Below are 17,643 nucleotides of genomic sequence, written 5' to 3'. Positions count from 1 at the left end.
TAATGCCAAAGATAATATGTGGCTTACTCCTCTACATCGGGCTGTGGCATCGAGGAGTGAGGTAAACACACACACACACACTCACAGATATTCAGGAGAGGAGCTTAAGCTGGTGACTCTGACGCCACCCTGGCTGTTCTTGTTTCAGTCTTCACTCTCACTTGTGCAGTTAAACCAGCCCAGTTGCATTGCTTTCATGTTTTCCAAATGAGCATCTTAACAGAACTACCCAAGCATAGACGCATGTTTCTATGTCCTCTCTAAAAGGTCAAAATCCAAACTCACGGTGTTGATTCTGGTGGAGCACAGTTGTATCATCAGTCTGGCTTGAATATGAAACTGAAGCTAGCGTGGAGGTGTGCGCCAAGTCATCATGATGAACGAAACGCTGCACTGTAGCTAATTATTGTTTTACTTTTAGGGTCAGACTCTCTTCATTGCTGTTTGGCCTCGGCCATTTTGTCTTTGGCCACTTGTAGCTGAGTTAAAATCTTCTTATCGGCCTTTGAGCAAATGCTGACAATGTAAAAACCTCATAACTATCCTGAAATGCTAGCAGATGTTTGTTTTTATCATTATTGTTATATAATAATAATATAGTCTGTGGGCTCCTTAAAATAATCAAAATAAATCTAGCTGTAATTTGTTCATCTCAGATATTTTTTTTATTATGACATTAACTGGAAGAAGAGGTTTGGCTATGAATAAGACGAGCGCTGCCACCCGGTACTGAAGCGGCCTCGTAACCCAAATAACCCAGATGATCTATCTGTCTTTAAAGGATCCAGAGAAGCGCACCCCGCTGCATGCTGCAGCCTTCCTGGGCGATGCTGAAATCACCGGGCTCCTCATCCTCTCAGGTAAAACTTGTCCTTGGTTGTGTCTGAATTCTAATGTAATATTTACTATCTAGAGGAATGCGTTGGGTTTAAATTTCACTCATCTGTTCCTTGTGGTCAGTGTGTTTTTTTTTCTGATAACATGATTCAAGCCTCCAAAACCAGTTTGGACTAAGCATTTTTAAAGAGACCTTACATTTTGACCTTTAACAGTACTAAGCTGCCTTGATCTCAGTGAAATCCAAGAGGACGGGTCGGCTTCTGTAGCCTGTGCATGTTCTGTCAGGGCAGCCGCTGGCTATTCTGACTCCTGATTCCTAATGTGCAGTCAGCCCAGCTGTTCTCCTCCTGTCTCATCAATGCAACCAGACTAACATCTATACATTTATTAATCTTGCTTTTGTGTGACGCTATCAAACAACATTTTCCTTTGTGTGTTCCAGTCTCCCACTATTTTAAACATTAACAGTGAAGTGTTATTACTTGATATGTAAAGAACGTCGGTACTGATGTTGGGCTCAGACACCTGGGCCCTGCCAAGTTTGACCCATAAAGTTTATCTAAAGTGTGAATTTGGTTTCCATGGTGAAGTTTCATTTGAGCACCACGATTTTCCTACCTTTTACTCTCCTTTGTTTTCTGTAGGGGCCCGTGTTAATGCCAAAGATAATATGTGGCTTACTCCTCTACATCGGGCTGTGGCATCGAGGAGTGAGGTAAACACACACACACGCTTACACACACACACGCTCGCATGAATGTTAGAAATGTCAAAATATTTTAACGCTATATATTTATTTTAGAGGGCTATAGAAAATAACATTTAGGTGAGAGTGATAAACTCAATGGAAATATTAATTTACAGTTTGATTAACACAATTTCTTCAGACATCCATGGACCTTGTTTTGTGGAGAAATGAATCTACAAACACTGACGATCCAATTAGACTCTGCTTCGAAGGATTCTGTGATAATTGTGATGATTTCCCAACGGAGCTAATGAGATAATAAAGCTGCAGCTTCACCGGCCCTTTGAAGGCATAAAAGCCCCCTGCTGCAGCTGATGGAGTCAGTGGTTTCTTTGGCAGGATCAGGTTCTCAAAACTATCCAAAACACCTCAAAGCTCCATCGGGTTAAAAACAAAGAAAAAAAACAACAATTTTTACAGCTAATCCTAAGCGTGACTCTGTAGATGTCAACACCATTAGCATGTTAGCATATTTTATATCAGAGAGGAGACGGGGCAGTCAGGTATGTTCAGTTTATCAAGGTAATACTCCAAATTTCAAATGCTTGAAAATCAAAGAAATGGTAGAATCAGGAGGAACACAGAGGCAGAGACAGGTAGACAGACTGACACTAAGAGAACATTAGGCCACCAGGGGGGAACACAATGGACACAAGTGGAAACCATGAGGTGATCTCTATTTGATCCGTGGATCGCTATATGAATATTTTGTTCCGGTCCTAGTGTTTCTGATTTGGGACATGCTGATATGAGAGTGGTCTGGTCACTGTTATTTGAGGACTGACTCCTAGAATCGCACCTCATCTCCGTCCTCAGGAGGCCGTCCGAGTCCTGATTCACCACTCAGCCGACGTGAACGCCAGAGACAAGAACTGGCAGACGCCGCTGCACGTCGCAGCAGCCAACAACGCGCTGAGCTGTGCCGAGGTGATCATCCCGCTCCTGAGCAGCGTCAACGTGTCGGACCGCGGCGGACGCACTGCGCTGCATCATGCTGCCCTCAACGGCCACACTGAGGTGCGGGTTTTTGTCGATGGCTGGATCCTCAAGGCCAGCTGCCAAGCATGACGTTCTCCTCCAGCTCTTTTTCTCTCTGTCAGATGGTGAACCTCCTGCTCAATAAAGGAGCCAACATAAACGCCTTTGATAAGAAGGATGGACGGCCTCTGCACTGGGCTGCTTTTATGGGTAAGAGCCACAGTCAGGTTGTGGAATATGTACCAGGTTTAATTTTAATGTCTGAGGTGTTGTTACTCAGTCTAAGCTTAGCTTGAATTCAAATCTGGAGGTCTAGCACAAGCTAAATCACAGGAAGGAGAAAGTTAAGCTTTGATCCAGGAACAAATTCTTTAAACATCCCGGACCTTGTTTTTTCCCCCTTTAACATTACATAATGCGTTCAACGTTGGTGTGGCCCTGCAGGTCATTTGGATGTAGTGCGTGTCTTGGTGAATCAGGGGGCTGAGGTCAGTTGTAAGGACAAACGAGGGTACACCCCCTTGCACACGGCAGCCTCTGGAGGACAGATCGCTGTGATCAAGCATCTGCTGAACTTGGCTGTGGAGGTAAACACACACACATGTACAGATTCATAGATAAACCAGCCATTACTCCCTAACTCTCCCTATGTTGTCACGGTGACCACAGATTGATGAATCCAATGCATTTGGCAACACGGCGCTCCACTTGGCCTGCTTCAACGGCCAGGATATGGTCGTCAGTGAGCTGATCGACTGTGGCGCCAACGTCAGCCAGCCCAACAACAAGGGATTCACTCCGCTGCATTTTGCTGCAGCTTCCACACACGGAGCGCTCTGTTTGGAGTTCCTGGTCAACAACGGGGCTGATGTCAATGTGCAGGTATGGCAGAAATGTGGAACCCTTTATCAGTGACATTGTGGCTCTACAATTATGAACGCCCCTTTGTCTGCCGGAGCACAGGCAGGGGTCGTCAACAATTCCTGTCCAGTGGCCAGTTTCTTGTGTCCGAGTCACATGCTCCCATGTGTTCATCTGATGCGTTCACTAAACGTCACATTCCAGATGTCTATATTGTAGCAGTGGACCCTCCAATTCAATTGTGTGTAACGCTCCGTATTAAGATGAGAGGACAACCCATTAAATCTGAAAAATGACTTCTTGTCGTTCAGAGCCGTGACGGGAAGAGTCCCCTTCACATGACAGCGGTTCATGGACGCTTTACTCGCTCTCAGACCCTCATTCAGAACGGTGAGTCTCATTATGGCCTCTTTTTATGTACCGTCGATACTTGCACGGCCTTGATCGACCTTTTCATGTCAGGTGGGGAGATTGACAGCGTCGATAAGGATGGAAACACCCCTCTTCACATCGCTGCCCGTTATGGTCACGAGCTGCTCATCAACACTCTGATCACCAGCGGAGCCGACTGCACCAGGTCTGTTCGCTCTTCTGCCGATGAGTGTCACGTTCCGCTGTCACAGATACTAACAAAGTAGACTGTTGTTTCTGCAAAGACGAGGAGTCCACGGCATGTTCCCTCTCCATTTGGCTGCCTTGAATGCTCACTCGGAGTGTTGCAGGAAGCTGCTGTCCTCAGGTAACACACATGGCTCGAGTTTCATATTTCAGTTGAAATGAAATATATGATGGTTCCGATCTCAGCCTCTCTGTATTGAGCTTGGACCTCTGTGGAATTTACACGTTTTCTGTGTGCATGACTGGATTTTCTGTTTTCCACAAACATTAGGCTGATTGGAGAATCTAAATTTCCGTTTTGTTCAAGCGTGTGAGTGAAAGTTGGGTTGTTCTGTGATGACTGGTGACCTGGGCCGGGTGTGTCCTGCCTCTCACCTGTTAACTGCCCAATCTAGACTCCTGCACCCCATAACCCTGATTAGGAATAGATGGTGGTGAACAGAACAGGCAGGAACGGAAGCGAGCTTGGGTGCATGTCATCAAAGACACTATTAACATTCTATACATACATTGTACACATTTATTAACATGAGCGCTCATATAAGTCAGTCAAGACACAGTAGTGGGAGGAGCTTGGAAACAAATGTTAGCAGAGTGTTGAAAGAAAGAGCTCAACACACTTTTGTGCGTCTGTTGTGAATTATAAACATCAGGGGAATAAATGTCATTAAATATGACATCAGCGTGTACAAAAACAGCCATCAAGCCCAAGTACACACTTGCATCACCTTGACTGCTAAATTTGAAACCAGTGTGTAGAAAACTCATGTGTCACGTGGGTATCAGCTCCCACCGTGGTGTTTCTTCTTCTTTCAGCCTAGAGACTGACCTGTGTGATGTCCCAACATGTGGCAGGCCGTCTGTGTTTTCTTTCCTCTGTCAGGACTGCACACTCTTGATTCCCTCCTTTAACTCTGGCACTGCCTCTTCTCTTCCTCTCCTCCTCCTCTTCCTCACTGTCTCTGCTGCCGCTGCTCTTGTGTTGTCTGCTCCTTCCCCCTGCACTGCCCCTTCAGGTTGGAGGGTTAGTATGGTGTGTAATGACTCGGTCCTATCTGCAGGCTTCCAGATAGACACTCCCGACACCCTGGGGAGGACATGTCTGCATGCTGCTGCTGCTGGAGGGTGAGGCTTGAATATTCTGGGTTGATTTCCAATTTGGGGCTCTTCTGTCAGTAGTTTGGTGCCGCAGCTCATCTGATGGAATCAAAGTTTTCCATTCTCCTCCCTGCAGTAATGTGGAGTGTGTGAAGTTGCTCCTGAGCAGTGGCGGAGACCACGGCAGGACTGATAACTGTGGCAGGTAAAATAAATTCTGTTCCCATATTTTAGAATGTTCGCACTGGTTTGATCAACACACACAAACACGCACAGATACACATACTCATAGACAAACTGTCTACGACACTATGTTGTTTTAGACAATGTTAATGTGTAAATGATCATATTTTTGATATCATTGTCTCCCTGTTATTTTACAGGACCCCCCTCCACTATGCGGCTGCCAGCCGCCACTATCAGTGTCTTGAAACCCTGGTTGACTGCGGGACCGCAATCAATGCCACTGATCAGTGGGGGCGCTCCGCTCTTCACTATGCAGCTGCTTCGGACCTGGACAGGAGGTGACGGGTAGTGGGGTGGGGGGGTGAGATTGGAGGTGACACGTTCATACTATTACAAGATTAAAACACATTTTTTTAAATGTATGTTTTTTATGTATTTGTTTTAAAAATACAATAGAATTTGTAAAATAAAAGGCAAAATTTATTCTGTGATCAGTAACTCAAGAGAAGGTTGTTGGTATCAGTTCATTTGAATGTTTGATGTCGTAGATATTTCTGTTTCCTGACTCCTCGCTCTCTCTCCTGTTGCTCCTGTTGTTCAGGCGTCGTGATGTTCTCGAGCCAGAAAGTGAAGGAGTTCAGGCGGAGAGAGAGAAAGAGGCAGCACTGTAAGTCAGCAACAGAAGCACCCGTGAACTGTGCCTGCATACCAGTAAAGGTCCAGCTGTGTCTGTGGAGCACCGGCAGGGTTGTTTGGATACAAGTAACACAAGTAAAAATAACTGCAAATTACAGCCAAGCGTGCTGAAAGGAAACTATCTCAAAATATGCAATTTGATCAAACATCTGAAAGAACCACGGTGCTTTAAGTTAAAAGTTGGCCTGGCTGCCATCGCAGCTCTTTGGTTGTGTAAGATCTTTGCATCTTTCCGTCTGCAGCTGTGGTAGGAGATCAGCAATTGCATTTCTTGAATTTCAACCTTTAGTTTTCATGATTGTTAATATTGACCTCTAATATCTGATTGACTGTCTTAGTTTTACAAGCATGACCCTGAAAACTCAAAGGGACAATGTCTAGCTTAAGGAAAGTCAGGACTTTAGATAATTTTGGGTTGTTTTGATGTATATTTGTCAATTGTAGCCCCTAAAAGAACACACAAAATGCAATGAACAGTTATTCACCTCCTGCAGAGATTTTAATAATTCAGTCAAAACAGATCCAGGCATAAGCTTAATACAAATATTACAACTGTTGAGAGATTTTCCATGGGACAGTGTAAAGACAACAATGGAGCACCACTCGTGCGCAGCACACTTGCAGACCCAGACAGAGATGGTTTTTATGTTTATGTTGCAGATGTTTAGAGTTTCTACTTCAGAGTGGTGCAACAGCGGCTCTTGAAGACAAACAAGGATACCGTCCCATCCACTACGCTGCTGCCTACGGACACAAGCACTGCCTGGAACTGGTTAGGACACACACGCAAACACACACCCGCTTTCAAATTTTACACTCTGCAAGACACTGTCTCCATTGTAATCAGGTGAAATGAACACATTTAAACCAAAAATGGAAAAAAATTGAAGTTCTGTGCTTCTAAAAATGGGCCGAGTTACACGCACAAAAGTTGTTTTCAAGCTGTCTGTTCCTCTGTGGGTGCTTGGAGCTTTTTTAACCAATCTGGTCGAGAGTCCAGGAGCAGACTAATGGAAAGAGCTGAAGGCTTCTGGGGTTTTCTAAGGCGTGCGCAAGAATGAAGTTTTGTTGTGTCTTCATCATTTTTAGCTGCTGGACAGAGACCACAGTCACCCTAATAACCCTGAATATCTGGATGCCAGGAGCCCCATACACCTTGCTGTGAGACAAACACACACCCACACACACATACACACACACACACGGACTGGAAGAGAGCAAGAGAGATTGTGTTTGAAATTCAGTGGACTTTGTAAGAAAAGACACGTGTGTGTGTATTTGATACCAGGTTTCAACTTTAAGAGTGCTTGTTCCTGTAGGCATATCATGGCCACGCTCAGGCTCTAGAGGTGCTGCTGCAGGGGGAGACACAGGTGGACCAGAGGGACGAGGCAGGCAGGACCTCGCTGGCCCTGGCTGCCCTCCGTGGCCACATAGAGTGTGTTCACACCCTTCTGAGCCAGGGGGCTTCCCCCCACACTACTGATGGCCAGCATGGACGCACTCCTGTCCACTTAGCAGGTGACTTCCTGTTTGAATGATTCTGTAAACACATTTTTAAAAGCAGCTAATGTGTGGTAAAGGTGTGTACTGTTGAATAAATTCTAACTGCGGCAATATGATATACATTACAATTTCCATTAATTAATTTTATTTTCCATTTTTTGTCAGCAGCTTAACAAATTTGTATTGTTAATTATTTCATTTCAAATCTAGTATAGATTACCTAAAAGATATGTTTGAAATATGGTATAACAACAGTTTTAAATGACTGTTATCATTGTTTATGATGAGCATTTTACTCAGAAATATTTATGACCAAACTCTTCCATCTTTTAAGCAACACCGCATATGTTGTTCTATGGGTTCATTTAGTCACCCGTGGAATGTTTTGACATAAATTTTTCACAAAATAAACCAACTTTAAATCCATTCATTTAAATAAATTAATGTAGTAATTAAGTAAATACGTTCTAAATATGTGTAACCTGCATGTCTAATTTCTTCCTTGTTGTTTCCTCAGTGATGAACGGTCACACATCGTGTGTGCGCCTCCTGCTGGATGACTCGGATGGTGCAGACTTGGTAGATGCTGCCGACTCTCAGGGACAGTGAGTTATTTCCTCTTTGTGCTCATGTCTTCCACCTTCCTGTCAGTTTCTTCACGTGGTTTTTCTTCCGTGTTGTCTGTAGAACTCCTCTGATGCTGGCTGTAGCAGGAGGACATGTCGACGCCGTGTCACTGCTGTTGGAGAAGGAAGCCAGCGTCAATGTAACCAACAAACACGGCTTTACTGCGCTCCACCTTGGGGTAACTGTTCAGCTGCAAGAGATTCTGGGATTGGTCCAGAATATACTGAATGAGTTTTGGGCCACGATATTTATTAACACACAGTATTTTATAAAAACGTCTTGGCAATTATATTTGGATTCGGTTGATAATTTGTTAGGTTTTTTTTGTTTTGTTTTTTAATCTCCTTTAAAGCCTTCAAAATTTCTCTTGGACACATAGATAATTGTGAAAGCTGTCACTGTGTGTACGCTTATATGCTGGAGGCCAGTGGGTCCTCTATGGAACAAATCTGAGGATTTCCGTTTGCCACAGATGATGGCACGTCATGGTAGCTTAATATCAGAATGGACAACAGTGATATGGTTTCACTTTGCAGTTCCTCATAAATATACAGTAATGATAATGTGTTTGCAGGCACATATAAAAGCCTCCTATGAATAAATTATGAATTAACTCAAAATGTGTGACTGTGAACATCACAAGCCGTAAAATAGGTCATTTTTGTTTTGCTTTTGTTTAATTTTACAAAAATTTTAAAATATGAATTATAACACATCCAAAAATCTAAAAAATATACTTTTTTTTGTTTTGTTGTTAAAGTAATAACATTATATGTGGGTCAGTTTGTGAAGGCTTTAGAGTTGTCCACCCTTTCTCTCCAGCTGCTGTTTGGCCAGGAGGAGTGCATCCAGTGTCTGCTGGAGCAAGAAGCCTCCATTCTGCTGGGGGACTCCCAAGGCCGGACGGCCATCCACCTGGCAGCCGCCCGTGGTCACGCTTCCTGGTTGAGCGAGCTGCTGAATATCGCCTGTGCCGAGGCCTCGTCCCTGCCGGCGCTTCGAGACCTTAATGGATACACACCTCTGCACTGGGCTTGTTATTACGGTCCGTTTATTCAAATAATAAACCTAAAAAAATGAGTAGAATTTAAAAAAAAACTGATTATTGTTGTATGAAATAAGTGCAATTAAATTTGTTTTTGTTTTGGTGAAATGTGTGTGTGCGTGTGTGCATTTTCACAGGTCATGAAGGGTGTGTAGAGGTTCTGCTGGAACAGAAGGGTTGTCGATGTATTGATGGAAATCCTTTCACTCCACTGCACTGTGCTGTGTAGGTCACACACCGGCGGAACATTATTATTGATCCATCCTGCTGTCTTTTGACATGTCCTGATAAACCCACAGCGGGAATAATCATGAACCATGTGCATCTCTGCTCCTGGAGGCAATGGGCTCAGACATTGTTGGCTGCAGGGACGCCAAGGGCAGGTGCGTTTGGGTTGTCATAGAAACCACAGAGGTGTGGTGAACGGTGTTTAACGTGACTGGTTTTGCGGGCACGTCTCCACCGAGTGTGGACCTGCCAGAATGACCACCCTCCCTGTCGTTCTGCAGAACCCCGCTTCACGCCGCGGCGTTCTCGGGTCATGTCGACTGCGTCCAACTGCTCCTGTCCCATGATGCACCTGTAGATGCTGTGGACCAGTCAGGTTGCACCCCACTCATGATGGCAGCGGAGAAGAGCAGAGAGAGCGCTCTTGGTAAACAGATGCTGTATTGCGTGTGACAGTGTGCGTGTGCACGTGTGCCTATATTGACCCTTTCTTATGTTCCAGAGGTGTTGCTGACAAACACCAGTGTCGACCTCAGTCTGACGGACAAAGAGGGCAACTCTGCCCTTCATCTGGCCTGTAGCAGCGTGAGTGGCCACTTTTATTATTTTAACTGCTGAGAACGAGTAGATCGTTGGCGGTGCCTCGCGCGTCACTGCAGCAATTTGCTAGAAACATATGAAGATTTAAGCTCTCTCGCCTGGACAGAATTAAAAGAATAAATGACAAAACTGTGAAGAACATCTGATGGGTGGGCTTCTATATTTGTTCCTGACAGGGAAAAGAGAGCTGCGTGATGTTGATCCTGGAGAAGCTGACAGACAGTGAACTCATAAATGCCACAAACGCAGCTCTGCAAACGTAAGTGAAGTTTAATCTAACGAGGAGTGTGGATTCATATTTAGACAACTAGCACTGTTTCCTAATCAGATCCGATCAACAGAAAGTGGAGTTGTGAATAATCGAACCCTTTCCCTGCAGTCCTCTTCACCTGGCAGCTCGCAGTGGTCTAAAGCAAGTGGTTCAGGAGCTGCTGTCCCGAGGGGCCAGCGTTCAGAAGCTAGATGAGAACGGTGAGTCCGGACTGTCGTGGCTCCAGAACACAAAGCTTTGCACGCTGCAGCCCCAGCTCTGCATGTAGGTGTCCTCCTCCTGCATGAATGCAGCTCATGGCTGAGCTTTACTTTTCTCTTGGTGTGCTTTGAGTGTCTTTAAAAGGGGATCGTCGTTCAATTCCAGTCCGTGATCCATTTCCTTCATTTTAGCTGGAAAGACAGACTTCCTTTTGTTGAGGAGTCCATTTGATTTTGAGTGAAAGGCTAATTTAGGACTTTAGACAAGTTTAGTGGGCAAGTTTAGCGGGTTAAATGCTGACCTGTAGAACAGAGTGTGTTACCAGGGGCGTTTGACTAAGATCACTTTGCTCTGAGAGACCCTGTCAGGGTCAAACTACTCACAGCACCATGACTTACAATCAATGTCATAAATCTCTTTTACCACAACTAAGTGATGGTTAAACAATCCTCTGGATCCTTTGCTGCTAGTAGAGCCCAACTTATACCCAGTTTTCTTCCGGTCCTACTCTATTTTCCACAGTAGTGACATCATTGTTATAGAGCATCCCCTAGCACAGGGGTGCCCCAGTTCATTCTCTAGGGCTGCCTCCAGTTGGGGTTTCTGTCCTACCAGGATGAAAGTGCTTACTCCAAGGAAGGTGGGGTCCCAGGGGGAAGCGTTGTCTACCTGAGAGGACAAAGCCCGGCTGGACTGGATTTGGGCTCATTGTCATTTCAGTTTGTTAATCCTTGGATTTTTTTCAGTGTCACATTGAAGGTGGTTTGCTCAGCTCTCTGTGTGGTGCAGGTGTTTAGATCAGCTATAATCATCCGTCCTCCGGATTCTTATTGAACCAGTCGTGATGATGGCGTCTGTCCCGACTGAAGAGCTGCTCTGTGTGTCCTTTTCCCCTGTCTGCCTTTGCACTGCAAGCCAGTGAAACATTAATAGAATGCCGCTCCCTCTGCCCCCACTGTGTCTTGTGCTTTGCCCCCCCCACCTCTCCCTTGTCCACGTCTCTTGCTCCCCCCTTGTCTTTCTCTATCTGCCCCAGGTCTGACCCCCGCTCTGGCTTGTGCTCCTAGCAGAGAGGTTGCTGACTGTCTGGCTCTCATTCTGGCTACTATGATGCCTTTTTGCTATCCTTGCAGCTCCAAGCCCCCCTCCCTAGGCTCCCTACTGAGGCCGCCAACCCACCAGGTGGGTAAAGGTCCTGCTGGCCCCTGGGGGCCACACAGCCCCAGGAACCACTCTGGACCCTCCAGCGAGGGCACCACTGAGAATGACTCTGAGGACTCTGAAACCTTCTGACCCCTCCTTCACAACTGTTGGTACTCCAGGTTCTTTCAATGGAGTGATGCAAAATAAGACTTTTTTTTGGGGGGGGGTAATACAGCATTGACGGGTTTTGTACAGATCAGTGAGACCTGCTGATGAAGAATGTGATCTGGATCGGTACTTGTTTGCATGCTTATGTTAACTTTTCACAGTGTTTTTTTTTAAATTCTTCTCACGGGTGCTTAAATCCAAATTAACCTCTGACCTTTAGAGCCTGCGTACTGAAGAAGCTTGGCTCAGAGATGATGATGATGATGATGATGGCTCAGCAGAAGGGCAGAAGAGCTGAATGAGTCAGTAGGATATGAGACACTGGGTGCATCTCGGTTTTACTCATTCAGTCCAGATTTTCCCCTTAAGAGAAGAGGAACAGAGTAAAGCTTTTAACATTTGTTTTCCTTCAATGTAATATTTTTTAGATATTTATTTAATGTTAAAACCTTAGCAACATCCACATCCTATTTAAAGTTGAGTTAGATGACCAACATTTTTACATTTTTCCGGCCTGTAACGTGTGACAAAACCTCTCGTCTCACATTAAACACGTCTTCGGGTGATTTGGGCCCCTTTCAGGACAGAACCGTGATCTGGCACTGATGAGATCGTGTTGTTACTGTCTTGTGTTCATGCAGATGGCCAGAAACGGCAGCAGTTGCTAGTGGCGACGCCTCGGCTTGGTGCCCATTACTTTTGAGCCTGCTGTCTGCAGGGAAATGCATTTTCCGACTGTTAATTGTTATATTTTCCCAGTGAAATTAGAGTCCCACCATGAGTAACAGCCACACAGACGAGTATAGAACATGCAAGTGTTAAAGCTGAGCACCTGAGGAAGCTTCACTGGAATTGCACGTCGGGGGGAGGTGAACGCTGGCCCTATGCTTTGGGTTTGTGAAGCTGGTGCCAATGAGATTTCAGTCATTTTCGAAGACCAGAACCCGCCAACAGCTGGTTAATAACAAGGTTCTGGTGACGATTGGAGCCAGTTGAGTCACTGAACAGAACAGTTAGAGCCAGAGATGATCTTTGATGCAGTCTGGAGCCCATTTATGTTGATTCTATGGCTACATCTGTTGCTCCTGACCTCTGCAAACACCCCCAGTGTTTGTTTGTGGGTCTCGTTGTGTTGTGTGTTGTGCTGTGAAGCTGATCTGATTAGGCTGAGAATGTTCCCGGTCATGACCCTGCCATGACACGCTGCAGTAGGATTTGGTTTGGTGGAGCAGAAGAGAGGAACATCTCTGAACGGGACTTTGGTCTCATCTGCCTGAGAATATAATTCCAGAACTGTTCAAGCCTTTTAAATCTTCTTTTTAAGTAAAAATCAAATCTTACCTTCAGACATTTAATTGCAACCACATCTTTTACCTCTACCTCCTCCAGTCTTCCTGACAAGTCTTCTAGGAGTTTTTAATTTTTCTTTAATTAGCTGTATTATTATTATTACATTAAGGTATTACCAAAGACATGATTCTGTTATGATCCATGTTTGCCGTTCAGAGAACTTACAATTATTTCCAAACTAGTCCAACAACAATTTACTGCCAATTTGGGAACAACTATAGTTGTTTACCTGCTTTATTTATCTTGCAGCAAAGCCATAGCTGACTATAAAGTGACTTGTTAGTTAATATAATACTTTAACTCTCCCGAGTTTTGGGTTCTAACCTAAAGTCAAAGTCATCTTGAATGATGATTCTGTAAAAACCCTTAAATCTGGTCTGTCTCAGCTTTGTTCAGACCCACCTCTGTGGTGTAAAGAGCTGTAAACACAACACATGCATCCTGTGGCCATAACAGCTGGAGGGACTGTGTGGACGTTACTTCTGCTCTGCCTGTATCTCATGGCATCTCTATGTGGACCAACAGAACCAGCACCAGAGCACTGGGCTCCTGCTCTGAACCCCGTGTGATCATGCAAGTCTAGATTCTGTCAATTTAAGGCTTTAAAATGATTGAAATTAAATGATTGAATCTCGTAGAAATGCTGCCAGCCCATCACACACACACACACACACACACACACACACACACACACACACACACACACACACCACACACACACACACACACACACCTTGTCCTGTTATCACCAATCCTGAACATTTCCAGTGCCTTGATGTTGCCTCACCTCTGTTTTCATTACGACGGTATAATTCAACACGCAAAATCACTCATTTGATACCAAATTAGAATTCCCAAAGGAGCCTTCGAGATATGAAGATGTAAATGGCAGGTGTCGACCTACTGAGTGGAATTCTGACCAGTCATATTTATCCAGGTCCCATTTAACTCATTTAATTGAATTAGAACTTGAGTGCACGAAGGCCTTTTATCCCAACAAGTTTGCAAGTTTGGAGGCTTTAAAGGGCTCAGATATAAATAGAACTGCTCAGAATGTCTCTAGAATTGACTCTTCACAAAATATTTACCTTCGAAAAGCTTTGAAAGGTGCCATCTGTACTAGAATTTAAGTTATTAATGAAACGGACACGTTTTCCCTGAGTTGACGCTTAATTAGAAAAAAAGTTGTTTTCAAATCAATATAAAGGCACAGAAGGATAAGGGGTTGATGGGAGCTGCATCTCCGCACGTTCATTAAGAAATGAACAGTAATGAACCCATTATGTCAGTTCTTCATCTGTGTGAGCGAGGAGGTCGGCAGGAGATTCAATCAGCACAAACTGCTGATTTCAAGCACGCCGGTCTGAAAAGTCCCTGCAGCAGGTCTGCTAGCAGCTAACGGCCTGGTGTTGAATCGCCTCTGTTCTGTCTTCCACGGTCACACTGACCTCCACCACTCAAACACCATTAACAGTCACTGAAAGGATCAGTATCAAGTGTATTTTAGGGCAACCTTTCTGAAATTTCTGGTGACGCTTTTAAGGTGGCGCAAACCTCCAGATGTTTGAGCGATAACCGGAAACCTCTGCAGCAGTATTATCAGTTGTCTCTGGGTGTGAGGAGGCAGTGATGCTGCAACAATAACAACCAGACTTCTCTTTTATTGATGAGGAGAGTGTGCTGTCTTACTGTAGGTACTGATATGAAAATATTTTTGTATGTGAAGTGTGAATTCTTCTTTTTTTTCTTTTTTTTTTCTTTTATGCTATGTTGCAATCAGTGTATGAAGCAAAAGCAACAATTGCACATGTCATGTCTTGATTTTCATACCAGTTCCTGATGCAGTATGCTACATTTGGGCTCTTTGTCAACCTCCCTGTTTTATATGAAATAAAAAGAGCTTGTTTGGAGCACCTGTTGCTTTGTTTAATTCAGCTTAATCACAGCGTGAAACATTTCTTCCAAAAAATAAATAAAATAAGCAGCTTACTATAAAATACACATATTCAGCCTTTCAACACTACTTCAGACTTTCCTATAGACTAATCATATCTTTAAAAATTCTAAAATTTGTATGTTTGAGTCTGCAGAATCAAAGCCTGTCAAGAACATTTTTAGATTTAGGGGAAGGGAGAGTCACCATGGTAACTTGCACTGAACCAATTAGGATGTAATTATACGACCAAGTCACGGGTTGGTTAACTATTTTCCTGTTGCTATATTGTTTAAAGTTGACCAGCACGTTGAATAGTAATGGCTGCTAAAAACAAAAGTATCACAGAAATACGTATAAAAATCTTCATCCAACCTCAAAAAGAGTAAGAGCTGCCGTGTTTCTTCTGATTGGCTGACTGCTGCTGCTGAGTGGCTGTACTGTGGTGAAAACAACTTAATCCACTTTATGAGCAATTAACAGTAATAATTTAAAGCATTACATTAAAAACAAGCAAATATTTGTGTAGTTATGCTTTATTCTACTGTGTAATTAAATCTTAGAATTTTTTATCCACGTTACTTCTTACAGACAGTTTTATAGAGATTAAAAAAACACGACATTTTACAAAAATTTGGTTTCTTTATATTTCATTGGAAACTCAGAAGTCGGGTCTTTTCTCTGTTTACCGCCGTGTCTCTGGGCAGCAGGTTGGCATCAACCCAAATTCAAGACATTTCAGTCTTTTCTCCCTGCCTTGAGCCTTAATAGGCCAGTATAATTACTGGGGCCCAGGGGAATATGTTACCCTATTATCTATTGTAAGAGAACATCTGCCGTGTTACGTTTGTTTCAGCTGTTAACCTCTGCAGGCAGCAGGGGGCGCCACACGCCAAGCTACGACGTCAGTTAGGTGAGCTGAGAAAGATCTCGCGAGACTGGATTCGAGCGAGATAAACGGCGCGTGAGATTTCCCCAGTGGCACCCGTGGACAGGTGCGCGGAGATCTGCTCCAAAATCATCTTTTAACCACGTCGATGACCAAAATGTAGTCGATTTGTTCAGTCTGGAAAGAAACATTGAACAACCGGCTACAAACAATAGGCATTAAATCAGATCCTGTTCTTTAGCCTCAACTAATATAATTATATGAATATGTATTTCATTAATAAATAAATAAATGTATTAATTAATTAATATCTCCCCCCTTTTTTCTTTTAGCACACATGGAAAGAATGTTGCACCTGTGTTTATCCTTTCATGGGGAGTTTGTGTTTTGTTTTATAATGTATAAAGTAATACTTGTCTGGAAAAAGACTCCGGGCAACCAGGTTAGTGCATTTTGGCAAAGCGGAAATGATAACAACCTCTGCCAAAAGCATTTCGTCTGGAAATAGTGTGGAAAATACAGTCATTTTTTTGAAAAGAAATTCTAGGCCAATAAAGCTGTTACTTTTTTGTTTTTATTTTGCAGTCAGCTGCAGCCAGCGTCCACACGTGCAGCTCACATAGTCAGAGTAGCCGTTTATGAGGTCAGAGGTCTCAATCAGTATTTATCTGTCAAGTTCTTTTGTTGATTGTCAATCAATTTTCAATATTTAGCTGGACCCGTACGTTAACACACCAATCTGGAGGTGCCTTAAATGATGATAGTATGACTTCTTTGTTTCCTGCTGAAGTTAGAGACAGTAAAAACAACCAAAAGGCCAACTCATGTCAAACAGGCTGACCCCCCCCAATCATTTATTTCCTCTAAACTTTTCCATCAAAGCTACACCGTGCTTCATCTCCATGTGTGTCATCTTTAATACGGTTTTAACGTGTTCCCAGATAATGTCTGCAGTATAATTGTTCGCCGGGAGAGGTAGAATCATGCAGTGCCATTGTCTGTCTCCCTTTGTAGTTAGTTAAAAGGTAGATAAATAAGATGCAATTTAGAGACTTTTAAGATGCAATTTTTTTTCTGCTTCCTTAATCACTGTGAAATTACTTCTGGATGAGGGCTGTCATTAAAATAGAGAGGCTCCTGCTTTTTGGATGTGAGCGTGAAGCGTGCTCTAATAGCTCAGTGCCTCAATTTGAACAGGCTCTATATTATTCTGCTGCACCACCCACTTATGCGCCACGTCTCCATCTATTTGCAGCCTGTCACAGCTGTCTTCCATTGCTGCACATCCATGCAGTTATTTTGAACTGTATGTATTTTCCTGACGCTCTGTATGGCGCACAGACAGTGGTGACCCTGTTGGGCCGCCCTTCTTCCTTTTCATGCACTTTCTGCACAGCGGAAGTCAGAGTGCTGTCATTCAGCATTACCGCTGCTGCTCACTGTCTCCGAGGCCCCGGTTCTGGCCCTCGGGGTGGCTTCTGGCTCCAGGCTAGAGGACCCCGCCAACAGGAAAGAAATGAAGTGGCCAACAACCTCCAGATGTTAGCCTGCATTAGGGCCTGACAGCTCGTCATGTCGCCGCCTACGCTACCACACAGTTCCATCACCTCCCATCTGCTGCCCGAACCTCCTGAGGGAGGTGATGACGGATAGATGC

At 44.1% G+C, this 17,643-nt stretch overlaps 2 protein-coding genes across 2 annotated transcripts in view; both read left to right on the top strand.

Moving 5' to 3' along the window:
- LOC130530597 (serine/threonine-protein phosphatase 6 regulatory ankyrin repeat subunit B-like) overlaps positions 1–313 on the top strand; it is a 7,334-nt gene extending 7,021 nt beyond the window's left edge. The window contains exon 4 of the mRNA XM_057041914.1: positions 1–313. This exon is cut by the window's left edge and continues 10 nt beyond it. Within this exon, the coding sequence (XP_056897894.1) occupies positions 1–211 (211 nt within the window). The 3' untranslated portion in view covers positions 212–313.
- A 468-nt stretch (positions 314–781) lies between these two features.
- ankrd44 (ankyrin repeat domain 44) lies at positions 782–15,077 on the top strand. The gene is made up of 26 exons (XM_057041841.1): positions 782–860; positions 1,485–1,555; positions 2,405–2,605; positions 2,689–2,776; positions 3,011–3,153; positions 3,236–3,448; positions 3,739–3,817; positions 3,890–4,004; positions 4,084–4,166; positions 5,107–5,170; positions 5,280–5,348; positions 5,527–5,667; positions 5,931–5,996; positions 6,686–6,797; positions 7,115–7,186; positions 7,345–7,546; positions 8,049–8,136; positions 8,219–8,336; positions 8,981–9,203; positions 9,341–9,428; positions 9,503–9,586; positions 9,713–9,858; positions 9,934–10,016; positions 10,208–10,290; positions 10,411–10,502; positions 11,540–15,077. Exons 2-26 carry the CDS (start codon positions 1,511–1,513, stop codon positions 11,794–11,796), a joined length of 2,955 nt encoding a protein of 984 aa, XP_056897821.1. The 5' UTR covers positions 782–860; positions 1,485–1,510; the 3' UTR covers positions 11,797–15,077.
- Positions 15,078–17,643: the final 2,566 nt, after the last annotated feature.

Source organism: Takifugu flavidus, chromosome 1, assembly GCF_003711565.1.
Source record: "Takifugu flavidus isolate HTHZ2018 chromosome 1, ASM371156v2, whole genome shotgun sequence".
NCBI classification, from domain to species: Eukaryota; Metazoa; Chordata; class Actinopteri; order Tetraodontiformes; family Tetraodontidae; genus Takifugu; species Takifugu flavidus.
Note: the sequence above shows the minus strand (reverse complement) of the source record. Positions and strands in the feature narration are given on the sequence as shown.